We start from the raw sequence: 26,466 nt of genomic DNA on the forward strand, positions 1-26,466 counted from the left end.
TGCCCAGCTCCACTAAGTAATGTTTAACCATTAAATAGTTAATCACTGTCTATTTCTGAATAGCTCTCATTTTTCAATCTTTTAGAAAGATTAACTGGTTCATCTGACCAGTATTCTATATGGTAATCTTTATTCTAAAACAAAAAAAAGAGCTCCCTATTCTGTATTCCGTGGAGAAAAAACACTAAGCAGACATTATTCCACCCAACCACCAAAGTATGTCTTGAAAACAAACTTTCTCCAGTCCACTAATAGTCTGCTGACCTTCACAATTAAAAAAAAAGTCAAAAGACCTCATTAATTCATATTTGATTTTTTTCCTTCAGTGAGAACTTTTAACAAGTCCTTTGTAAATGTACATACATACTCATTTAAGACTATAAATTCCTTAAGAAATTTCACACTATGAAAACATATGTTGTTGGTTTTCAGTTACCTCAAGATAGGCTCTACCCTATGGAGAAAAACTGCTGAGCTATCACCTTAGTAGATTCTGTTCTCCAGAACCTTATTAATGGACATTTTTAAGATCTGGAGAATAAACAAAGCAAAGCAACAATCTGCATAGGCTGTTCAGCTATTATTAGCCACTGCTGAATTACTTAGTTCTTCCTTCTTCTCAGGAATGTCTTGCTCTACTGCCCAACACATCAGGTAACTATTAGAAAGGTCTGCAGCCAGTACTGCAGATGACAGTCCTCTGAACTGCTTTCTGTTTCTAGAATTTGTATTCCACATGGAGCTGCTAGATTGAGGGCCACTTTATTTTCTTCTTACTCTTATGTAAAAGCTGTTATCACAAACTTATCTAAAAGGGAATACAACTTTAATTATATCATATTAAACAAACAAAGAGAACATTTATTATTTAAAGATCTTTCTAGAGAGCAAAACTTTTTAGAGTAAGCCATAAAGAATATACTACTAGTTTTACGTGTGTGTGTGTGTGTGTGTGTGTGTGTGTGTGTGTATGCCAGTCCTAGGACTTGAACCCAGGGCCTGAGAGCTGCCCTTGAGCTTTTTTTGCTCAAGGCCAATACTCTTACCACTTGAGCCACAGTTCCATTTCTAGCTTTATGGTTGTCAATTGAATTTAAGAGTCTCACAGACTTTCTGGCTCCTGGCTTCGAACCACAATCCTCAGATCTCAGCCTCTTGAGTTGCTAGGGTTATAAGCATGAGTCACTCACACTCTGCTCAGTTTTTTGTTTTTTGTTTGGTCAGTTGTGGGGCTTGAATTCTAGGCCTGGGCCTGTCCCTCAGCTCTTCAGCTCAGGGTGAGCGCTCTACCACTTGAGCCACAGCACCACTTCCAGTTTTCTGGTGGTTAATTGGAGATAAGAGTCTCAGGGACTTTCCTGCCCAGGCTGGCTTTGAACCATGATCCTCAGATCTCAGTCTCCTGAGAAACTAAGATCACAGGTGTGAGCCATAACCGCCATGCTCAGTTTTATTTTTAACTCTTAAAATTACAGACAAGGTGTCAGATGTGAGTGACTCAAGACTGTAATTCTAGCTACTTAGGAGGCTGAGATCTGAGACTCTGCCAGCCCAGACAGAAAAGTCTGTGAGACTCTTATCTCCAACAAACTACTCAGAAAAATACAGTAGTGAAACTGTGGTTCAAGTGGTAGAGCACTAGCCTTGAGCACAAAGAGACTCAGGAACAGGGCCCAAGCCCAGAGTTCAGGCCCACAACAGACAAAAAAACAAAAAAAGTTCCGTCGCATTCAATGATTAGTTATAACTTTATATCTGCTACAGATTAAGCAAAAATTTTTAAAAGGGTTGTAACCTCAAAGCTATGGAAATATCTGAAGAAACTACCAACTTACATTTCAGCACTTTGCTAAATAAATTTTGGAAGTTTTCTTTTTATTTTGGCAGCACTGGTGATTGAACTTACAAGGAGTTAGGCACTACAAACTTAAGCCACCCTTCCAGTCCATTTTTACTTTAGTCATTTTTTATTATGCTTAGGCTGCTTGGGCTGTGATTCTTCTATTTGTTCATCTTGCTGTTGGTGGGGATGATAGGCACATGCCACAGGGCCCAGCCAATGTGCTTCCTCTGAAACAAGGATAATTCATGTGTACACTATGCCCAGTCTATGGTTGAGATGGAATCTCACAGACTTTTTTTTCCATCCCAGTCCTGGAGCTTGAACTCAGGGCCTGGGCACTGTCCTTCAGCCTTTATGTGCTCAAGGCTAGCGCTTTACCACTTGAGCCACAGCCCCACTCTGGCCTTATTTGGTACTGAGAAATTGAACCCAGGGTTTCATGCATGCTAGGCAAGCACTCTACCACTAAGCCACATTCCCAGCCCCTCACAGACTTTTATGCCTGAACTGGCTTTCTGAATAGCCATCTTTTCATCTCTGCTAAGGATTATGGGCTTGAGCCACTGTACTGTGCTGGGAATTTGTTTTAAAACAGTTTCGCCATGTTACCCAGGCTGGATTTGAACTCCTGAGCCTCCTTTGTCAGCCTCCTGAGAAGCTGGAACTACAGTTATATGCCATCACACTAAGCTGAGGGCCATATTTTGAGTAAAAAATTTCAATACCCCATATAAACAAACCTTGATCTAGTCTGTCTAAATTATACTGGCTTAATTATATTGGGCTTTTTTATGAAGATCTTTATCATTTCATGGTAATGGTGTAGCTGGGCGCCGGTGGCTCACACCTGTAATCCTAGCTACTCAGGAGGCTGAGATCTGAAGATCGCGGTTCAAAGCCAGCCCCAGCAGGAAAGTCCAGCCCCAGCAGGAAAGTCCATGAAACTCTTATCTCCAATAAACCACCAGAAAACTGGAAGTGGCGGTGTAGCTCAAGTGGTAGAGCGCTAGCCTTTAGCTGAAGAACTGAGGGACAGCTCTCAGGCCCAGAGTTCAAGCCCCACAATCGACAAAAAATAAATAAATAAATAAAAGTAATGGTGTTTGTGATGGGTTAATATATATAAATAGTTATATTTTAAAAAAAGGCTTTTCTGGTGCTAAGGACTAAAACTAGAACCTTGTACATGCTAAGCATGAGCTCTACTACTGAGCTACACTCAGCCCAGAGCTACACCCTTATTTTTTGGAAAAATCTCCTACCCCTACTCCCAACTGTCTTAAGAGAAAAATGTATGAACAATTCTGACTATTCTTTCCAGTTCAGAAAGTTTTCTACTCATTTATGTATTCTTTTCCAGTTCTGCTTTACACAAAGTCAACCACTGAGCTAGTTAAGAGAACATCTCTACAAGGAGCACACAAAACTTATTCTCCAGGAGCATTCCATATACTTTCCAGGATTTAAGTGTTAACACCATGCAGTAAAACAAAAGCTGAAAGGCCTTAGAGACAGCTTGTCACATCAGGACTTAGTACTAGAATCAAAATAAATCACAAGAAATTTTCTAATGGTTCCAAAATTGGAACCTCAGGGAACCAGAAGAAGATTATCTTCAGTAAAGGCTATCATCTGTTTCTTCTCTTTCACAAATCACTACCTCACCACACAAAAACAACACACACATACACACACACACACACACACACATTTATTTTTAAAAAGTCCAGAGCCAGGTACTGGAAGCTTATACCTGTAATCCTAGCTGCTCAGGAGGCTGAGATCTGAGAATGGTGATTCAAAGCCAGCTTAGGAAAGGAAGTCTATAAGACTCTTATCTCCAACTAACCACCAGAAAACAGGAAGTGGCGCTGTGGCTCAAAGTGGTAAAATGCTAATCTTGAGCAAAATGAGCTCAGGGATAGTGCCCAGGCCCTAAGTTCAAGCCCCATTACTGACACACTGCTGGGTTGTGGACTTAGGGTTTTGTGCATATTAGGCAAATGCTGTATGTTTCCAGAATGACTTTCTTCATATCGCATATCCAAAAGATCTGGAGTAATTATATTCCAAAATATGATTAATCAAATTTCAAAAGACCGGTATTAGGGTTTATAAAGAGGTCTGAGACAAACTCTGAAAAGTTAAATTTAAGTCACTGCAGTAAGACTGGAAGGTAACAGAAAACATTGTTTTACATTCCACAGAGTACTGGTTTATGCTGTTTCATGGATTTATGAATCCATCAAATCTACCTTATTTTTAATGTTGCCATCTTTATGACGTCCTACCAATAATCTTAATAACAAGAAAATATTACTCAACAACAATCTCCGCCACTATCAGGTACATATTCAACATCATACATTTTTACTGTTTTGTAAAACTACTTCTAAAACATATCAAATCTCATTTTTATTCCCTCTCTTCCTTCACAAGTTTTAAAATCCTGCCCACTCGTCTTCCAGAAGTCTAAAGGAATTCCATTTCACCTCAGGAAGGACACCTAGTTTACATATTTGATCGTGGGGGGGGGGGGGGGAGCCGGGGGCGGAGAAACTATCTGAAAGGCTAGAATTCCACCCACAAGCCCTCCCCTTAACCATCATGCCAATCCCCAGCCCATCTTCTGCATTCCTTCTGCATTTAAAACTTCTTGTCATCACCTTTTAGGCTCCACTCCCCCCCTTGTCTGCATCTGTTTTCAAATCCTCCCACTCCCCCAATTCGTGCCAAAAAGCCCCGCTAAGCTGCCTGTTGCATAACGGCTCCCCCATTACCGTCTCCCCGGATTGAGGGCCCGCATGCCCCTTTCGGCCCAGCCCCTCCTCCCCGCTGCCACGGGCCCAGCGAGTCCCCGGGAAGCAGCTCCTCCCGGGATTCTCCCCTCCAGGCGGGGCGTCGGGTGGCAACTTGGGTAGTAGAGCCCGAGGGCAGAGCGCGCCCGCTCGGGCCGGCGCAGCCCGCGCGCACCGCGGCGCCGGGCCAATCACCGCCGCCATCCTCCCGCTGGGGTGATGTCTTCAGGTGTCCGGGGACAGCCCTGCGTACTTGAAGCCCGGCTCCCACCCGTCAGGAGAGGCCGGCCGCGGCCCCCCCCCCCCCACGCCAGGGCCGGTCCTGGGGCCCCGGGCGCGGCCGAGGGCAGCGAGGGAGGCCCGGGGTGGTGAAGGCGGTGGGCGGCGGCGCCCGGGGGCCCGGAGGCGTGGGCCTGGCAGGCGGGTGGCGCGCGGCCAGGGATGGGCAGCGGTGGGGACGGAGGCGGCTCAGGCCTCGGCGGGGGCGCGGTGCGGAGGCCTCGGCAGGGACCGCGGTGCTTCACGCCCAGGGCGGAGAGGCCGAGCCGCGCAGCCGAGCGACTGACGTGGGGCGGGGGTCGCGGGCAGCCTCGAACGCCGCTTTTGGGCGGGGGCGGCCTTGGCCCTTCCCCGTTCCTTCTCCTCCCGTCTGCTGGCTCGCCCGTCTCCTCACCTTCAGGACCCGGATCCCTCCCGGCCGACGGTTAGTGGAGGTTTCCACAGGCTCCGGGGGCTCCAGCGGGCCCAGGGGGCCCGGCTCCACCTCCCCCATCGGCGCCCAAGACTGTACGGGGACGCCCGGCCGGCGCGACGGCGCGCGAGCCTCGGCGGCGCGCGCGAGCAGCGAGAGCCCCGCCCCGTGCGCCATAGGCCCCGCCCCGTACCGCCCCCAAGGGCTGTAGCCCCGCCCTCCGCACGCGCCCCCGGGCCGCGGCCCCGCGGGACCTGCGTAGCTGCGGGTGCGGCGTGGACGGCGCAGCCGAGCTGCATCCAGGCGGGCTGACAGCTGAGAATTGGGCGGGCGGAGTCTCCGGCACCGCAGCGGGAGGCGTCCGCTGCCAATCACCTTGGGCTGGGCGCCGGGGGCGCAGGGAAGGGCGTTTCGCTGCAGTCCCCGCCCTCCAAGGAGCAGCCAGAGGTCGGAGCCGGTGAGGTGTGTACCTGTCAATTGCGGCAGGACGCGCCCTCCGCTGAGTGCTGGGAGACTTCTCTTCCCAGTACCTTTACCCTTACTCTCTCCACGCGCAGAGCCGCTGGATGCACCATCGGGAATTGCTCCCCTTCGTAAGGGCCTTTGTTGTTTTGGAAGGTGCAAATTCGAACCAACCTCCTGTACAGCGCATCACTTCACCCTCCTCTCCAGCCTTACCTCTATTCCCTTCTATACTCCCTTTATATGGAACGATTACAATCCTGTTCTCGGCTTCAAGCAGTAATAGGGTCTGTGAGCCATTTTATTATTTGCAAAGCTAATTCAGGGGAAACGAATTCTAAAAGTCATTCTACAAGTTTTCCTTTTAGCTCTTGGGGTGATAGTTGTGTGGATAGGGGGCCAGTTTTGGAGTCTTGATGTTACACGTCAGATCTACTGGTCATTAGATCTATACCCTTGCGCATATCCTGGCTACTCAGGAAGCTGCAACGTGGAAGATTTCAGCCCGGGGTGGGGGGAATCCCAGCCACAAGGCCAGACTTAGCAGAAAAACCTGCGGGACTATCCATCTCCAAAATAACCGACAAAAAGTCAGGTCGGATGCATGGCTCCAGAGGTAGAGTGGCAGGATTGTAAGCAAGCCTAGCAAACACAGGACCCTGAGATCAAATCTTGGTACCACAGCAAGTCTCGAACTCCAAATTTCATCCCTCTCCCAATTTTCCAAAAAGTTCTCATTCCTCTAAACTTCATAGCCCTCTGATCTTACAAATTTTTATAGTTTCTTTTGCTCATATACATGTGTTGAATCTTCAAGCAACTTGTAAGGAATTAAATAGTAAAAATTAGTATCTTCTTGAGCTTTTAATAATTGGTTAAGATGGTATCATCTAATTATCCATTGGTTCCACTTGGCTAGTCCAAACCAACTATGTCTAGAATGTATTCATTGTAGGCCTAAAATAAGAGTCTCAAATCTAACAGAGTAATCTGTCTCCTTCTCTGAAGATATTTATCCACTTGAAAATATTTTACATGACAAGACAAAATTTGGCAAAGGTTCAGATCTCACACTTCTGTACAAGTATGGTTTACTATTTTCTTCCTTTATATATTATGTTGCATAGATCAAAATTCCAATTTCCACTAATCTTTATTTCTTGGGCTCATTTTAATAAATGAAAAATAGCTTACCTCTGCAAGTCCGGCATGTGTAAAGCTCTTACATTGCCCACCTAGTTTTCATTCAACTTTGACACTATTTTCAAAACTACTCAGTGTAGTTAAGATTTCCATTTCAGAGCTTGCTGGGTAGTTTTTTCCATCAAGAACATTGGTGTATATGGCACAGGCACTACTAATATGGAGCCAAAAGTAGAACTGACCAAGGGCAGTCAGACATATAGAAAGGAAAAGAATTTAGAATAAATATTTTTCTTTTTTGATTGGTCATGAGGCTTGAACTCTGGGTCTGGGTGCTGTCCCTGAGCTCTTCAGCTCAAAGCTACTAACACTCTTCCACTTTAGCCACTTCTGGTTTTCTGGTGGTTTTATTGGAGATAAGAGTCTCCAGAATTTTCTTGTTGGGGTTGGCTTTTGAACCACGATCCTCAGATCTCAGCCTCCTGAGTAGCTAGGATTACAGGTGTGAGCCACAGGCACGCAGCTAAAAATCTGTTTTTGAGGTATTATACATTACCTTCTTTAGATCTCATGAGTAAGATGTTCTTTACTGATGAATCACAAGAAAGTGAAAGATTTTGTCTCAGGACCAACTTTATGCTAGACAACAGCAGTGGTAGAAGGCTAACTAAAGTGATATGCTGAAAATTATGTACTTAACACTTCATATTGGTTAAGGTACCTCTTAAAAAGAGGATATAAAAGTCACGAGGCCAAATGATTCAGGGGATCATTTATGATGCTACTTTTAAAGGAACCTATTATATAAAACTCAAATTGAGGCTGAGTGCAGTGGCTTGTGCTACTTGGGAAATGGAGATTGAAGGATCATGGTTCAAAGCCAGCCCAGCAAAAAGTTCAGGAGAGCAAGTGTGGCAGGCACACCTGTAATCCTAGCTATGCAGGAAGTATAACACAGGAGGACTGGGATTGCAGTCTAAGGCCGAGAATAAAAGGCCTAAGACCCTATCTAAAAAGTAACTTAAACAAACAAAAAAAGGACTAGAAGCATGTGTCAAGTACAAACACAGGTCTTAAATTCAATCCAAGGTGGGAAAATCTCAGTAGTGATAACCAGTTGTTTTCTTTTAAAATCATGTACTGTCATTAACATTGAATATTGTCTCAAAGGTCACATATTCATGCTTTCCCCCAGTTGAAGGCAAAGTGCACTATGTATGCCAAGGGTTATATAACTACAATTTCTGGAAATGGTAAACAGCTGAGACTAACCCTAAAAATAAATTCTTCCGGGATTTTTTTGGTGCAAAAACCCATCTGCCCTCACCACAGGTTCATCATTATAAAAATCAGTTTTGATCATGCCAAGAGGTGGAAGTCTTTAGAATCCCTCCTTTCGCTGCTACAAACACAAGAGTTTTCCTACTCTTCACTACAAAATAGGAATAAACTCTGGAGATGGAAAATTCATGTCTATCAGACTTTAGCAGATGAGCCACGGAGACATAATTATTTAAATATAGTCCCCACTCCTTCACAAAATCACCTGGAGGTCTAAATTCATTGCTATTCTTTCAAACATTAAGCAAAATTAGGTTTTCTTTATTTGGGGTCCAAATAAACATTATTTACCTGGCTTCAAAATTTTGGTTTTCTTTTTCCTTTAGTAGGATGGAGCTCAAAGCCAGGGCTTCACACAGATTAGACCAATGTTCTACCACTAAGTTACACTCCAACCCATTAAGCATTTTTTTTTTCCAAATATGGAGACACAGGGCAATGGGGGGAAGGGAGATCACAGCATGGAAAACACTTATAAGTGAGATTCAAATAATTTGATCCTACTGGATTAATGTTCAAACCTGAACACAAGTCATTCTGCTGTTAGGTAAATATCTTGCGCCTATTTACTAGCTAAACTTTTTCATTGCAGCTATTAATTTTCATCTAATTACACTGTTGATGAAGGTGTCAACTAAATTTAACATTAGAAACAGATGAATTTTAACTAAGCCATATAGAAGACATATTTATGGAAATGTTACTAATCAAACAGTGCCAAAGGGCATTTCTGCATAAACTAGATAATGACCAAGGCCAACACCCTGTTCATTTTCAATCAAGAGACAGCCACATCTTCCCCTTTCTCAATTAAGGGACTTTCAAGGATCATCAGAGTAATAATAAATAACAGCTTTCTAAACAGCTTTCAAAAAATAATTCATATAAAGCCAGGCATAGTCATACATACCTGTAAGCCTGGCTGTTTGGAGAAAAGAAGCAGGAAGCCCAGACTGAGGCTGTGCAGACAAAAAAATCCAAACTAAATTTGGAATCAAACTAAAGCGAAAGGTGCTGTTGGCCTGGTTCAAGTGATAGAGCACTTGCTAGGGAAATATAAGGCCTTGAGTTCATCAGTACACGCACGCGCACGCGCGTGTGAGAGAGAGAGAGAGAGAGAGAGAGAGAGAGAGAGAGAGAGGGGAGGGGACAGAGTTAATAAATGTGGTGGTACAATGTCTGTAATCCTATCACTTAGGAGGTTGAGACAGGAGGATTGAATCATATGTTCAAGACCCAGTCTAGGACAGACAATGAGACCCTGATTCACAAAACAACCAAAAATTCATTTGAAACAGCCATAAAATATAGTCCATTTTGGCTGGTCAATCCTTTTCATTCCCAGTCACAGATACATTTGACCACTTTGCAAAAAGCAGCTTATAATTAAAGCCCTGCTACAGCTCTTAATACACATCTTACCTTGGTGACCTTGCTAAGAGAACTCACCTATGTGGAGAAGATAAGCATGAATGTAATCTTATTTAAAACTACCAACTGCCCTAAAGACTTCTTTCCTTTCTTGTGATACTTCTGTATAAAAGGGACATTAGCAAGTGCATTTAGCTCATCCAAGGCTTCTAATTCACTGGTAAGAAGCAAGGAAGCAAAGTTTAAATCATTGAGTATTGACTTTTTATTATCAGTCACTGTTCATAATTTGTTTCAACCAAAAGACAATACACACAGCAGAAATCTAATGCATCCCATGTAAATGTTTACATCCATTTTATTCCTCACTCGCCTCTAAGACTTATCATTTAATTTTAAATTTTTTTTTACATCTCAAAAATATGTCTGCAATAATTAGAACTTCATTAGCTGTTCCACTTGGAAACAGCCTTTTAATATTTTTACAGTAAAGAAGATGTGATGAGGCTTAATGAAAGTGTAACTTACAACATTATGGAAGAAAAAGGGACCTAACAGGACTACAGTGGGAGTTCACAAAGGAAAGTGATCAGAAGCTCTTTCCCATGAGATTCCCCAAATAAAAACAAAAACAAAACACACAAAGCACAAACATAGGTTCATGGGGGGGAGGGGGGGAGCAAGTTCCATCACTCCATCTTGAAGCCAGAATCAGCCTCGTGAAAGTTGGCAAAGCAACTGTGCAGAGCTGCTTCAGTATTTTCTTTGTGTCAGTGTTCCAAGGTCTGGAAAACTGTCTGTGGGACCCCCACTCATTGCTACTGCTTTGAAAACATTCCATTTCTACCAGCAGCCCCACCCTTCAGAGCCAAAGCTGGTCAAAAGTGTTTCAAACTTCAGGACTTTCTGAACCAATTCTTCCTCCAATGATCCTCCCCACTCACAAACTAATGAATAACAAGGACATTAACAACCATTCCTGAACAATAGCTTGTGAATATCTGCTTTTTGCTCTCTACCTCTCAGTTTAGGACACCACAGATAAAATACATTCACTAGGAAAAAAAAAATCCACATTCAATCTCCCTCTTTCCCCTAGTTCTCATGGCCCAACTATATTCCAATGTATAAGATAATAAAATTGAACTTCAAAAGCAGTCTTCCTTAACTCACAACCTCTTCTAGAAGGATACAAAATGAAAAGCATGTCATATACTAGATGGAAATACTCAAACTCTTAGTGCTGGGCAATTTTATTAAATGTCTATCCTCATATACAACTGAGACAAATCACACCTTTAACTTAGCAAGAGGAAAAGCTCTCCCCTCAAATGTTCCGTTGAGGAATGTTTCTTTAAAATGAGAAAGACTGTAAAATTAACAGATGATCACTAGACTGTGTAAAATTTCCACCATTCAAGCCAGGCGGTGGTGGTTCACGCCTGTAATCCTAGCTACTCAGGATGCTGAGATCTGAGGATCATGGTTCAAAGCCAGCCCAGGAAGGAAAGTCCATGAGACTCTTATCTCCAATAAACCACCAGAAAACCAGAAGTGGTGCTGTGGCTCAAGTGATAGAGCATTCACCTTGGGCTGAAGAGCTCAGGGACAGTGCCCAGGCCCAGAGTTCAAGTCCCAGGACCAACCAAAAAACAAAACAAAACAAAACACCAAAAAACTTCCACCATTACCCAAACCACTTCAAAGTAACAGCACCAAAGCAATGTGGAGGAGCTTCTCAGGGAAAGCACCCTTCTTACAGTTTTGTTTTGTTTTTTTTGAGATTACTTAGATGAATTCTCCCTAGGATTACTTGAGGGTGGAGAAAATAACAGGATACAAACTATTCTCCAAAAGGGAAATGCTGAGGTACAAGTACATGTGAAATTGTCTAAGTGAGGGCTCACTGCTTATCACCCTGGGGTTTTCCCATGGTCACAGAAACCAGGTGTTCCTCCTTTACAATGGCTCTGAAGTTGTAAAAATCAGTCTGAATTTGCTCCCCCTTGAATGACTATATTTGGGAAAGGAATTACTGAAATGTGCAAGTGTTCACAGAAATTAAGAGATTTCTCCTTTTAGCTGCAAGGCCAAGAAAGAGAACTAATGCTGATCCTAGAAACTAAGGCACACTGAAGCTTTCCAAGATCCAATCATTTGAAAGTCTTCACAACCATCAGTATCCTAGGCAGTTATTTGGCTCCTAGTCCTTCAGTATGTATTGTACCAGGCTCAGTCTCTGAAATCATTTCAATCCTACACAGCACCCTTTGTGTTAAGGCCAGATATTTTATTCCTTCTAGACAAAGCCCTAGGTGATCATAAACACTCCCTCAAAACTCTGATCTGGCACTGTCTTATACCACAGTCTTGGCGCAGATTTCTCAAGAGAGTCAACCCACTTCAACAAGAAGAAGAAACAAAACAAAAACACAAACGAACAGACAAAAAAAAAAAACACACCTGAGCTGGTTGGTTAGCCACAAACACAAGGAAGAAAATAAAGCCTCTACACAAAGAGGAATGTTAAGACAAATTCTATTCAAGAAATCCACCAATATTATGTTAATCCTATCATGTTTCACAGCATTAAATATCCATCCAATGAAATCAATTTACGTGGAACCTTTAAAGGCTACTTTTCATTACACAGGCAGAGCAGTTGTGTGAAATATGCACTAGTCCAACACTTACTTTACTGAAAACAGGAGATATTGTCCTGTTTTGGACTCAGCCAACCAGTTACCCAATAGAGTAAGTTTCAGTAGCTTTACTCTTATACACTGATAAGCCCAGAAAGTTTCCCTTTTAGAGCCTTTAGTTCAACTTCAGTTTGTCAAATGTTAGACTAGTCTAGCATCTGATACAGTGCTAGGCTGACAAGACACTGAAGATTTTTAAGTAAAGGCTTGGTGGAATTGGGGGGAGAGGGGGAGAAAAAGATATCTGTATTTATGTTTAAAACTGAAGCCAAAGTAGTCATACTGTACAGTACAGTAACAGTTGCAAGCATTTTAAAAGGTAGACCCCACTTGTTCTTGTTTCTGTAGTATTTAAGACATGATGCTTGCATACCTGAAGGTATATAGTACACTCAATATGTACCACAGCAAGTCACCTTTTACTTCATTCCAGCAAGTCTTAAGCTTTTGTAACATAGGAATCCTTTCTAAAAATCGCTCAGCATTCTTACTAGTTTAAGAAGCTCAAGTCTTTAATGCAGGTATTATTCATGAGAATGGCCTCTTTCAAGAGACCAATTATTCAGCCTCAGGGAAGGGGCATTCCTACCCTATGGTGACCATAAGACTTCCTTTGGCAAGGGACAAGGAAGCTACAAGGCTTCACTCCAACACCATAAAGTACAATATAGGAAGAGTTCTTTAACCGCGTGGTCTTTATTTCAGTGCCAGTGTTACAGATACAACACAAATGTTCCAGTTAGAAGAAGGAATTCAAACGGAATGCCAAGGTCCAAGCCAGGCTCAGGAAATAAAAAGGGAGGACTGGAGCAATGGATGACTCCAATATGCTCCAGGATGAGTCTGATACTGCTCTTCCTGAGCACAAGTATTTTGTTAACGAGTCTGCTCTTTAAAACTGGTTAAACTCCTCTTTCTACCCATATACCACAGTTCAAACAAGCAAGTGACAGGTTTGGGGGAAACTTTAAAATTTCTGGTTGAAATAGGGTCATTAATAACTATTAATATATCTTTCAGAACATGTCCATTTGCACTTGAAAGGGAGTCAATTTTGAAAATCATGGAGAATGCTCAGGACTACAGCTAGAGAATGGAGAGAAAGGGAAGCTGGAAGAGCCTTGGAAGTTTCTATTACAAATAGAGCACCATATCCTTCATGCCAAATCTCAACAAAAGCTCTTTTTAACTGCATCTGTCCAGTGTTTATAAATAACCTCTCAAGGTCTGACCAGTTCTGGATAACAAACATACATACATGTGTGTGTCTGTGTGTTTACAGCAATGCACAGAAAAGGCTACCAGGAGCCTAATGCCTCTTTCAAACCTTGGGGGAACCAATAGAAAAAGGCAGGGCTCCCTAATGTTCATTGTTACATTTCCATTCCATATGCCAGATGTGAAAAGCGCCTGAAGATGGTAACCCAGCTAGTGAGGAATAAATTCCCCACCTTGCCCAGTCCGCAGAGAAACAACAGTAAAAAGAAGGGACCACTCTTGGCTGCAGAGACAGGGTGAGTGTTTTCTCGCCATGAATTCCAATCCTTTCCTCCAGACCAGCTGCTTATTGCCTCAGGAGCCCAGGGAATGTTGATTCTGGCTGCAAATATAGGAGGGGTGAAGTACGGAAAAGGGGGAAGAGGAGGAAGAGTGCAAAGTAGCCTCCAGAAGCAGCCAGCCTCAACAGCAGAGGAGAGGATGTTAGTCTTTAACAATGCTTCAAGGTCAGCAGTAACTTCAGGAAAATCCTCCTCAACAGTTCTCTTCTGCTCCTCATGCCCGTGGTACAGTTGGGGGGGAGGGGGGGGAAACTTGCCAGCAATCACAACCTCCTTCCCAGAGTTCCTTTGATTGAGTGGGATAAGAATGAGAATGGTGCTGGACCCTCATTGCCAGGACTGAGGGGGAAAGTTGTTCACCTCTGCTAGATCTTGCATTGCTGAGCCCTTGTGATTATATGTGAGCTTGATCCTCATTCGCAGCTGTTGCTGTAAAGGAAAAGAGACTCATAAATATGTTCTAATAAAATCTTTCTCTATTGGTCCAGTCGACAAATGGGTTTTTGTTGTTGTTGTTCTTTTGGAGACAGGATCTCACTACCTTCCATAGACAGGCTCCAAACTCCTGGGCTCAAGCTATCCTCTGCCTTAGCCCCCTCACTAACCAGTACTGTTCCACCACACTTGGCTCTCTAAAGTGGTTTTTAATTTTAGAAGCCAAAAAAAAAAAAAAAAAAAAAACAAAGCCACATCTTACAACTAACATACAATGCTAGTCACTAGTGGCTCACACCTGAAATCCTAGCTATTCAGGAGGCTGAGATCTCAAAATTACAGTTTAAAGCCAGGCTAGGTAGAAAAATCTGATAGTCTTCTGTTAATTAGCCTGCAAAAAAAAAAAAAAAAAAAAAAACTGAAAGTGAGCCAAGCGCCAATAGCTCACACCTGTAATCCTAGCTACTCAGGAGGCTGAGATCTGAGGATCGCAGTCAAAGTCAGCACACAGGCAGAAAAATCCGGGAGACTCCTATCTCCAATAAACCACCAGAAAAGAACAAGTGGCACTCTGGCTCAAGTGGTAAAGTGCTAGCTTTTTTTTTTTGGCCGTGGGCTTGAACTCTGCGCCTGGGCACTGTCCCTCAGCTCTTCAGCTCAAGGCGAGCGCTCTACCACTTGAGCTACAGCGCCACTTCCGGTTTTCTGGTGGTTTATTGGAGATAGGAGTCTCACGGTCTCTCCTGCCCGGACTGGCTTTGAACTGCGATCCTCAGATCTCAGCCTCCTGAGTAGCTAGGATTACAGGCGTGAGCCACCAGTGCCCGGCGTAAAGTGCTAGCTTTGAGCTGAAAAGCTGAGGGACAGCATGCAGGCCCACAGTTCAAGCCCCACACCAACAAAAAAGAAACCTGGAAGTGGAGCTGTGGTTCAAGTAGTAGAATAACTAGCTATTATTCAAGCTTTGGGCCAAGGAGTCACAACATGTAATCTAGTAGAAGTGCATTTCCAGAACGTATCATGGGCCTAGAAGTACATTAAAAGGACATAGCCACTTATAAGCATTGTCCTACTAATACTTGCTGAGTATTTTTTTTTTTTTTCACTTTTTTTTTTTTTTTTTTTTTTTTTTTTTGGGGTCCGGTCGTGGGGCCTGAACTCTGGGCCTGAGCTCTGTCCCTCAGCTCTTCAGCTCAAGGCTAGCGCTCTACCACTTGAGCCACAGCCCCACTTCCGGCTTTTCTTTTCTGCTTATGTGGTGCTGAGGAATCGAACCCAGGGCCTCAGGCATGTAAGGCAAGCGCTCTACCACTGAGCCACCTTCCCAGCCCCGCTGAGTATTTTTTTTAAAGATCTAACTCTTACACTCCAAGTCCCTACAAAAATAAGGTAACCACATACTTGTCTTATGCTCTATGTTCAGGTATACTGTTAATTTGTTTACAAAAATCAATACTAAATATGAACATAAACTTTTCTGTTCCCAAAGAGGAAAAGAGAAAAAGCTAATTAATAAGTGAAAGTCAAGCTGGGCACCGGTGGCTCCCACCTATAATCCTAGCTACTCAGGAGGCTGAGATCTGAGGATCACAGTTCAAAACCAGCCCGGGCAAGAAAGTCTGTGAGATTCTTATCTCCAATAAACGACTAGAAAACTGGAAGTGTCACTGTGGCTCAAGCAGTAGAGTGCTTGCCTTGAGCTGAAAAGCACAGGAGAGTGCCCAAACCCAGAGTTCAAGCCCCACGACCGACAAAAAAAAAAAAAAAAAAAAAAAGTGACAATCACTGATTTAGAGAACACACTAAGTATATTTTACTTTCTGAGGCCAATTTCAAGTGTTAATATACTAAGAAAATATTTATTCCAGGTATCAGATGGTCAAAGGAATTTGTGCTAGTACTAACAGCACAAATACAGTAAACAGCAGAGGAAATACAAAGGGGAGGAAAATATAAAATTTTTATGAAGAATTACTAGAGATCTTCCAAGGTAAAGAAATCTTTTACCCAACATACTGATTTACTGGAAGTCCAAGTTGGAGAATCACCAACCTAGGCAAAATGTGAGATCCTCTTCAGAAAATAATGACTGCAAAAAGAGCTGGGGCATGGCTCAAGTGGTAAAGTGTCTGTTTACCATACATAGCAAAGCCAAGTTCAAATCCCAATAACAAAAAAAAAGAAAAAGTTTCTCTGAATTGTTTTCAGAAAGTTTCAATGTCAGTCATTTAATTACTATTAAATAAAACCAACTTACTTTTGGGACAATATAGCAAAAATATTGCTCAATTTCAGTTTCTAAAGCTTTGACTGCTTCTTTTAAAATGATTTGGCTAGGTTTATAATCTTAGCTACTTGGGAGAAGAATCAGGGACCAGAGACTTAATTTCAACCAGTGACTGGGTATAGTGGTGACCATCTGCTTTCATCCCAAGCTATAAAGTAATAAGCACAATGTCTAGGTTGAGGTTCAAAACCAGACTAGGCAGAAAAGTCCATGAGACTTTTATCTCCAATTAACTATCAAAAAGCTAGAAGTGGAGCTGGGGCTCAAGTAGTAGAGCACTAGATGAGAAAAAAAATGTCAGGGACAGTGCCCAGACCCTGAGTTTAACCCCCGGACCAGCACAAAAAGAAAAAGAAAAAGAAAAAAAAAAAAACAAAAAAAAAACCCCAAGCAGTACAAAAAGGGGCCCCATGTAGTGGCTCAAGTGGTAGAGTGCCTTATCTAGGAAGCACAAGACCTGAGTTAAAACCTCAGTACTAAATAAGTTAGTTAATTGAAGAATCCACTTTTGCCATCCATATTTAGCAGTTACAGCAATAAATATGAGTATTATAACAAATCTTTCCTCAGATTTCAACTTTTTTGTTGGTTGGGATGCTTGAACTCAGAGCCTGAGTGCTTTCCCCAAACTCTTTTGCTCAAGGCTAGTGCTCTACGACTGTGAGCCACAGCTCCACTTTTGGTTTTCTGGTGGTTAACTGGAGATGAGTGTCTCACAGACTTTTCTGTTCAGGTTCGCTTTGAACTGTAATCCTCAAATCTCAGTCTCCTGGGTAGCAGCTAGGATTACAGGTGAGTGAGCCACCAGTGCCTAGCAGATTTTAACTTTTGCATAGATCTAATAGTCTAAGCTTGCCCTTCTCCAAAAAATATACCTTTAATCCTCAAAAATAGAGGAATTTGTCTGCCAAGCACTGGTGGCTCACTACTATAATCCTAGCTACTCAGGGGGCTGAGATCTGAGGATTGTACTTTTCTCTCATTAACCTACCAGTCCTGGCAGCAAAATTTGTGAGATTCTTATCTCCAACTAACCACCAGAAAACTACAAGTAGAGCTGTTGCTAAAAGTGGTAGAGCACTACCCTTGAGCAAGAGAGCTCAGGGACAGCACCTAGGCCCTTTAGTTCAAGCCCTAGAACTGACCAAAAAATAAAAAATAGAGAATTTTTTGTTGCATTTTAATAAGATATCATTAAAACATTTGATATCTTGGACTTGATCTATTTTCTACAAAAGAACAAAGAAGTTGCACCAGACATTTTCATAATTTTTGACTGAATCAAAAGAATCCAGAGAAACAAAGCTAAAGTTTATTTTAGGAGTTTATGTCTTGCTCAGATACTGGCTTCAACTGTGCTACTCACCTTCTGTGGGTTCAGAACTTTAATAACTTGTGTGATGGTTCCTGTATTAAATGCTGGGACAATGCTGCTGCTGGGAGATAGAAGCTGCAGCTGGAATGTCTATAGAGGAACAAAGGGCATTATTTAGAAGAAGGAATACACAATGTTAAATCCAAGTTGTCATCATCTAAAAAGTTAAACATGCCAGGTGCCAGTGGCTTACTCCTGTACAAGTCTAAAATCTGAAGATTGTGGTTCAAAGCCAGCCCAAGCAGGAAAATCTATGAGACTCTTAACTCTCCAACTAATCACAAAAAAAGCCAGAAGTGGCACTGTAGCTCAAGTGGTAGAGCATAGGAACAAAGGGACAAAAGGAGCAAAAGGAGCATAGGAACAGCAATCAAGGCCCAGAGCTCAAGCCCCAGGACAAAGAAAGGAAGAAAGAAAGAAAGAAAGAAAGAAGGAAGGAAGGAAAGAAAGAAAGAAAGAAAGAAAGAAAGAAAGAAAGAAAGAAAGAAAGAAAGAAAGAAAGAAAGAAAGAAAGAAAGAAAGAAAGAAAGAAAGAAAGAAAAGAAAGAAAGAAAGGGAAGGGAAGGGAAAGGAAGGGAAGGGAAGGGAAAGGAAGGGAAAGGAAAGCAAGTAAATAACCTGGCTGTTAAGCCAAATAACAAATTTATCCTAAGTTTTGCATATTTATTTTCCAGACACCAGAAACAGGTAAGCATATGAGCACAGCTGTCACAAATTGTATTTGTAAAAAGTCTGTATTAGGCCTTTGATCATGAAAACTAGAAACAGGTCACTCTGCCCTTCTTCTTTTCAAATAGTGACCAATTCTTGTTCAGGCACCTTCACTTAGTAGTAACTTATCAACCATACAAGAAAAAAAAAAAGGGTGCCTGTGGCTCTTTTAAGGGTGAAAAAAGCCAGAAAGAAACCAAGAGAAAATTTTTCCAAGAATAACAAATCAACATACTAGTCATCAACAACAGGACCTTATGCTTTTGTATAACTGAATGACTAGGCCCCAAAGCCCCAAAAACTTGAACTTTTTGTTTTATAAAGCCTGCACAATCTGGAGTGGGTCAAGGCCTCCCTCTATGTGAGAGGCCTGAAAGAGCCAGCTTGTTAATATGTAAGTGGAACACATCAGGATTGCTCTAAGACAGACACAGAAAAAGTACATGTAGAATGTGTCTGTATGGCAAAGAATCTAGATGAGTGAAACACCATAATTTGAGTACTGATGAATCTTATTTCTTAGCAAAGATGAGGAATAAAATTGCTACCAACAAGTTAGGCTAACATTACTATGCAAAGTAGTTGTTATACATACTGCGATTTAAAACACTTTATCTGAGAGAGAAAGACAATGACAGAACCAGAAGTCCTCTCCAAAGTCAAAAATTACAAGTGAATATTCAACCTCACAAAATAGATTATTATTTGGAATCTTACTCATAATTCTATTTTTAGAGTGAATTATGTACGTTAAAACGTCATTCATTACCACTACATTGCATTAAATTTAAGATACCAACTTTAATTCTTATTATTTTATGTACTACTAACAAAGATTAGACTGGCTCATTTAACAAGGACAATTTCAGAGACATTAAAAAACATTACCTGACTTACATAACTGTAACCCCCTCAGTATTATCACCTTTATAATTTTTTTAAGAAAAAGTAAAAACCACTAGGCTACAGTAGCTAATACTTACTGAGCACTAAATACATGGAAAGTGCTTCCATTAGTTCCTAGCACAAAAATTTACTTATTCTGGGATTTGTAATCCTGGGAAGTAGATTATCTAGGAAGCAGTTGTCGTTATCACTACTCCCACTGTCAGGAAGCTGAGACACCAGGTTAAGTGATTGCTCCATGTCATAACTAGCATCAAAATCCAACAATAGCACTAGAATTCACTTCTGGATCTTAATCACTTCACATTAAATTTTGAAAAATAGCTACATCATTCCAGCTTCAAAAAGAAGGTAGCAAAGAAGGTAGGAAGTTAGCAGTAACCACAAATAAAACATCTTCAATTCCTAAAAGCATGTCACCTGAATGCCATACTTCGGGTCATTGCAAAGACTAAGCAATCCAGTGATTGGCAAAGTATGGCCTTACACCTGTGTTTATAAATAATCTTTTATTGGAACGGAGCCATCCTCATTTTATTTACTTACTGTCACTACTGGTTTCTGTATTATAACAGAAGTACTGGGCAGCAAAAGATATAAAGTAAAATAAGTAATGTCTTTTTGTTGATGTTGTTGGTCATGGGGCTTGAACTCTCGGCCTGGCTCTGTCCCTGAGCTCTTCAGCTCAAGGCTAACACTCTACCACTTCAGCCACAGTGCCACTTCCAGTTTTCTGGTTGTTTATTGGAGATTAGAGTCTCACAGACTTTCCCACCTGGTCTTTGAACCACGATACTCAGATCTCAGCCTCCTGAATAGCTAGGATTATAGGTGTGAGCCACTGGTACCCGGCTAGTAATGTTTTTTGTTTGCTTGTTTTTTTGTTGGTCATGGGGCTTGAACTCTGGGCCTCAGTGCCATCCTTTAGCTCTTCATCACCAAGCTAGCACTCTACCACCTGAGCTATAGCCACTTCCAGTATGGTACATTGGAGATAAGAGTTTCACGGACTTTCCTGCCCAGGCTGGCTTTGAACCGAGATCCTCAGATCTCAGCCTCCTGAGTAGCTAGGATTAAGGCATGAGCCACCAGTGCCCGGCTAGTAATGTTTTTTGTGGGGTTTTTTTTTTGTGTTTTTTTTTTTTTTTTTGGGGGGGGGGTCCGGTCATGGGGCCTGAACTCTGGGCCTGGGCACTGTCCCTCAGCTCTTCAGCTCAAGGCTAGCACTCTACCACTTGAGCTACAGCACCACTTCTGGCTTTTTTCTTATGTGGTGCTGAGGAATGGAACCCAGGGCCTCAGGCATGCAAGGCAAGCGCTCTACCACTGAGCCAACTTCCCAGCCCCCAGTAATGTTTTTTATACAAAGCTTTTATTCAAAACTTTTTAGGGATTTAGCTCAAAGTCCTGTGTTCTAACCCATAACTACAAAAAATAAAAGTTCCCTTTTTCAAATATTTTCACTATTCAAAAATGGACATAAATACTCATAAGATGTGTTCTGAAGCCAGCTACTACTCAGGAGGCTGAGATCTGAGGATCGTGGTTCAAAGACAGCCCAGGTAGTAAAGTCTATTAAACTCTTATCTCTAATAAATCATCAGAAAACTGAAAGTGGTGCTGTGGCTCAAGTGGCAGAGTACTAGCCTTGAGCTGAAGAACTGAGGGACAGCATGCAGGCCCAGAGTTCAAGCCCCTAACTGAGAAAAAAAAAAAAAAGATGTGTTCTGAAAAAAACTTCAATTTCAAAGAACAAATAGTAAACTAGATATTAATGAAAGAAAAAGGTTTCTCTCACTTAATTCTATATTCGCCTTTGAGTTTTTAAATAATTAGTGTTGTATAATGCCCTGACTATTTTCTAGAAGTCTGCTCTTTCATTATCAGAATTTCCTTTATCCTTCAAACTACTAACTATGAGAATATCTGGAGACAAGTAAAACTTACTCAACTGAAAGTAACATCCTTCAGTGAACTATCACAATTTCAATACTGTTGAAGAGTGAAACAGGCAAATTTAATCTCTAAACATTACACTCTTCACATGCATGAAATATAAAAAAACCCTCAGCCAATCTTTTTTTTTTTTGGGTCTGGTCGTGGGGCCTGAACTCTGGGCCTGGGCGCTGTCCCTCAGCTCTTCAGCTCAAGGCTAGCGCTCTACCACTTGAGCCACAGCACCACTTCCGGCTTTTTTCTTTTTGCTTATGTGGTGCTGAGGAATCGAACCCAGGGCCTCATGCATGCAAGGCAAGCGCTCTACCACTGAGCCACCTTCCCAGCCCTCAGCCAATCTTTTTAAAGGACAAAAGAAGTACCTTTGGTACTGCAGCCTGGAAAACAAAGTCCGTCATGTCTAGCTCTGTGCTGTTGGAGGCCTGTATCGTTATCACTGTTACACTGGGATTGGTGTTTGACCGTTCAAAGGTGAATTCTATCTTCAAGCCATTCTTACTGTATGCTGTGATGGAAGGGATACCTGGGAAAGTAAAAGAAGATCAGACTTACTGTGTTGGCCTAATGCTTGGAAATTATTACTTCCTTTCCTCAACCATCTCTCCTGGCTCAGTGCTCCATGATGGTGGTAACGACAATAACTGTACCTGTAGCGATGTCATTGAAGAGGGGCTGTGACGAAAGTCCGTCCAACAAGAAGGGGGGCTGGGATATCTGTGGGACTGAGGCAGGGGTAGGAGCAGTAGCTGGAGCACCTGAAAGAAATATTCCAATGGAAAGTCAACCTTAGCTAGTATGTCAAAACTTAGCAAGAAAACATAAAAGAATATTACAATGATCTCAAGGAAAGGATTCTATAAACAACATGCAAAAAGCATAGACCATAAAGAAGAAAAACTAAAAATTCCTACACTTTCCACCCATTAAAAAATCCCACTGAGCCAGATGCTGGTGGCTCATACCTGTAATCCTAGCTACAAAGGAGGCTGAGATTTGAGGATCGCAGTTGAAAGCCAGCCTAAGCAGGAAAGTCCACGAGATTTTTAACTCCAATTAACTAGAAAAACCAGAAGTAAAGATGTGGCCCAAAATGGTAGAGCACTAGCCTTGTGCAAAAAGAGCTTAGGGACAGTGCCCAAGCCCTGAGTTCAAGCCCAGTCACTGACAAAATAAATAAATAATCCCATTGGAGGCTAGGGAAAGATGGTTCAAGCCTGTAATCCTAGCTATTCAGGAGGCTAAGATCTGAGGACTATGGCTTGAAGCAAGCTCAGGCAGAAAAACTGAGATTCTTAACTCCAATTACCCACCAAAAAGCTCTAAGTAGGGCTGTGGCTAGGATTTGAATTCAGAACCTGGGACTGTTCCTGAGCTTTTTTGCTCAAGGCTAGTGCTCTACCATGAGAACCACAGCTAAACTTACGGCTTTTTTTTTTTAATGGTTAATTGGAGACAAAAATCTCACAGACTTTACTGCCCAGGCCAGCTTCAAACCTAGATCCTTAGACCTCACCTTCCTAAGTAGCTAGGATTATAGGCATGAGCCACCAGAGCCTAGCTAACTAGAAGTACTTTTGATTAAATTCTTGTATGTGTACATAGGGGAGCTTGTACAAAAGCATTCTAACAAGACAATTTCTAATACTGAATTATTAACAAAGACAAACAAGCAAAATGTTTACCATAAGGACAATGGATAAATTGTAGAATTAAAATATTAGATATATATAATAGTAAATATATGAATGTTAGATATAAAGTATTCATAGATAATTTCCACAAATACACTGTTTAGCAAAATTTAAAGTCCAAAAAACAAATTCATTTGTACAGCATTTAAAAAAAGAGACTCACAAACAATACTAAATTAACAAATACTCTAAGAATAGGAAACGCTAGTGTTAAACATTACTATATATACAGGGTAGGCAGCAGTTACTGTTGGAATCAAAAGGAATAGGAGCTTGAGATGTAGCTCAGCAAAAGATTTGTATAGCGGGGCTGGGAAGGTAGCTCAGTGGTAGAGCGCTTGCCTTGCATGCCTGAGACCCTAGGTTCGATTCCTCAGCACCACATAAGCAAAAAGAAAAAAGCCGGAAGTGGCGCTGTGGCTCAAGTGGTAGAGCGCTAGCCTTGAGCTGAAGAGCTGAGGGACAGTGCCCAGGCCCAGAGTTCAGGCCCCACTACCGGACCCAAAAAAAAAAAAAAAGATTTGTATAGCATGGGCTGTGGGGTTTGAGTCCCAATATCACAAAAAAAAAAGTCAAAAAGATGAAATAGGACAAGTTTGGGGGGAATGCTCAGCAAATAGCAATGTTCCTAATGGTATTTTGTTTAACAAGCTGAATGAAATAAATCACTATATTACCATTTTTATTTGATCTTCCCAAATAAGAACAAGTTGAGAATCAAATAGAAGCAGTCTGAAGCAAGCAAACAGAAGCAAGTCTGAAAATATTTTTTAAAAACATACAAGAGGGGCCAGAAATGTGGCTTAGTGATAGAATGCTTGCCTAACATGCATAAAGCGCTGGGTTTGATTCTTCAATACCACATAAACAGAAAAAGCCAGAAGTGGTACTATGGTTCAAATGGTAGAATGCTAGGCTTGAGCAAAAAGAAGTTCAGGGGCAGAGCCTGGCCCTGAGTTAAATCCCCAAAATGGCAAAAAAAAAAAAAAAAGGCATAAGAAAAATATCAACATAAAAAAAAAAGAAAGAATATACTTCAAAGATTTCAAACCATTTATATAATTGAAATATATACTATTTGTAATAGAATTGGAGGCATAATTCAGCGAGAGAGCACACACTTAGCATGTCTAAGGTTATAAATTCACTTCCTAACATCCACACTTATTAAAAAAAAGAAAGGGCTGGGAAGGTGGCTCAGTGGTAGAGCGCTTGCCTTGCATGCCTGAGACCCTGGGTTCGATTCCTCAGCAAAAAGAAAAAAGCCGGAAGTGGCGCTGTGGCTCAAGTGGTAGAGCGCTAGCCTTGAGCTGAAGAGCTGAGGGACAGCGCCCAGGCCCAGAGTTCAGGCCCCATGACCGGACCCAAAAAAAAAAAAAAAAGAAAAAGAAAAAGAAAAAAAGTAGGGTGCTAGTGGCTCACACCTGCAATCCCAGTTATTTAGGAGACTGAGATCTGAGGATCACAGTTCAAAGCCAACTCAGGCAGGAAAGTCTTATCTCAAATTAACCAGCAAACACCCAAAAGTAGAGCTGTGGCTCAAGTGTTAAGAGTGCCAGCCTTGAGTGAAAAAGCCAAGCTAGAAAGCAAGGCCCTGAGTTCAAGTCCTAGTACTAACAAAGAAATAAAACAGAATTAACACAGTAAATTTAAAATTAAAAAAAAAAAGTTTGGGATATCTTTTTTTGGGGTGGGAAGGGGAGGTGTTGGTCGTGGGGTTTGAACTCTGGGCCTGGATGCTGTTCCTGAGCTCTTCAGCTCAAGACAACTGCTCTACCACTTGAGCCACTGCGCCACTTCCGGTTTTCTGGTAGTTAATTGGAGATAAGAGTCTTGCAGAATTTCCTGTCCAGGCTGGCTTTGAACCACGATCCTCAGATCTCAGCCTCCTGAGTAGGTAGGATTACAGGCATGAGCCTTGGACGCCTGGCTGGGATATCTTTCATAGTAATATAAAAGATAAAAAAAATAAAATAAACTAGGACAAAACTCTAATATACTAGGCAAGGGACATAGCTCAGTAGCATATACAAGGTACTAGATTTAATCGCAGCACCAAAAAACAAAACAAAAAAAAAGCATACTGAAAATTAGCAAAGAAAGTAGCAATATAGATAGGGAAAGAAAGTACAACAAATAAACTAAACACCACAGGATATTCAGTTTAGCAGTTTATCAATGAAATGTTCATAATAGTTCCAGGTTTTTTTATCTACCAAAGTAATTTCCTACCATTTCTTGCTTTCTCTTTTAAATATTTTTATTATCTTTAAGTAGTTGTACACAGGAGTTGCCATTCAATAAAGCAGTTTATGAGTATAATGCATCTTGATCGATGTTACTCCCTACCATTTCTCATTTCAAACAAATATAGAAATGTATTCTTGGAGAAAATCAGAGTTTACCTAAGATACATGTACAATATATGGGACCTTAATTCTCCCAAGTTTTATCCTTTCTCTCCTGTACAAGTAAACAGTTTAGAGGACCAATAGAAATTCACTGCTCCAAATCCTCCAAAAATACACACTACATTTAATCACTATACAATAAAGCATAATTATCAAGATGGATTAAAGAAGATAAAATTCCAAACTTTTAACCTTAAAAATACAAAGAAAATGGGGAAATGTGTTTAAAACATACTATGAAAAGGAAAAGCAAAAAGCTAAGCTTCTAAATATTTTATCAGTTTTCTTTTACACTTAACACTAAGGAAAACAAAATGACATATTGAACTAAAACTCCTTTATACAATTACTTAAAGGTAATTTCACAAAAGGCCAAAAACCAAACATGAAGATTGTAGAATAAATGAGCTAAGGACATAAAAGTATTCAAAAATCAAATTTCATTTGCAATGCAAATATGTTACTAAATATTAAACATTCCCCAAGATTGAACAGATCAACAAATTAATACAATGTTTTTAATATATTTTATTGTAAAGATACTGTACAAAGGGGTTACAGTTACCTTAGCCAATGTTTTACCTATTATATCGCCCTTTATAAAAAGATATAAGATGCATGTGACTATAAAGTAAAACAGAAAGCCAAATAAACTGAGGAAATATTTGGTAAACAACATCCAAGTTTCCCTCTGTGTCATGCACTGAATGAGAATGGAGTCCTCAAAAAAATCCTTAGTTTAACCAGATTCAGAAAGACTTTAGTCTATAAAAGTAATCCAAAT

General features: G+C 41.3%; 2 protein-coding genes and 1 long non-coding RNA gene across 5 annotated transcripts in view; 1 reads left to right on the top strand and 2 right to left on the bottom strand.

The window, feature by feature from the left end:
- The window catches only part of Phlpp2 (PH domain and leucine rich repeat protein phosphatase 2), a 62,514-nt gene extending 57,028 nt beyond the window's left edge, over positions 1–5,486 (bottom strand). The window contains exon 1 of one of the 2 annotated variants that reach the window (XM_042700678.1): positions 5,315–5,486. In XM_042700678.1, the coding sequence (XP_042556612.1) occupies positions 5,315–5,413 (99 nt within the window). In that variant the 5' untranslated portion in view covers positions 5,414–5,486. The remainder of the gene's footprint in view (positions 1–5,314) is intronic. The other variant, XM_042700677.1, reaches the window with a different exon arrangement.
- LOC122126109 lies at positions 1,472–11,153 on the top strand. The gene is made up of 3 exons (XR_006150860.1): positions 1,472–1,482; positions 5,795–5,798; positions 10,935–11,153. It is a non-coding gene; the product is annotated as an uncharacterized LOC122126109 (long non-coding RNA).
- Positions 11,154–12,576: 1,423 nt separating this feature from the next.
- The window catches only part of Ap1g1 (adaptor related protein complex 1 subunit gamma 1), a 79,370-nt gene continuing 65,480 nt past the window's right edge, over positions 12,577–26,466 (bottom strand). For both annotated transcript variants that reach the window (XM_042700679.1, XM_042700681.1), the window contains 4 exons: positions 22,228–22,335; positions 21,943–22,103; positions 17,999–18,097; positions 12,577–14,339 (listed from right to left, as the gene is read on the bottom strand). In XM_042700679.1, the coding sequence (XP_042556613.1) occupies positions 14,238–14,339; positions 17,999–18,097; positions 21,943–22,103; positions 22,228–22,335 (470 nt within the window). In that variant the 3' untranslated portion in view covers positions 12,577–14,237. The remainder of the gene's footprint in view (positions 14,340–17,998; positions 18,098–21,942; positions 22,104–22,227; positions 22,336–26,466) is intronic.

The sequence above is a fragment of the Dipodomys spectabilis genome, unplaced genomic scaffold, assembly GCF_019054845.1.
Source record: "Dipodomys spectabilis isolate Male_0828 unplaced genomic scaffold, ASM1905484v1 ptg000273l, whole genome shotgun sequence".
NCBI lineage: Eukaryota > Metazoa > Chordata > Mammalia > Rodentia > Heteromyidae > Dipodomys > Dipodomys spectabilis.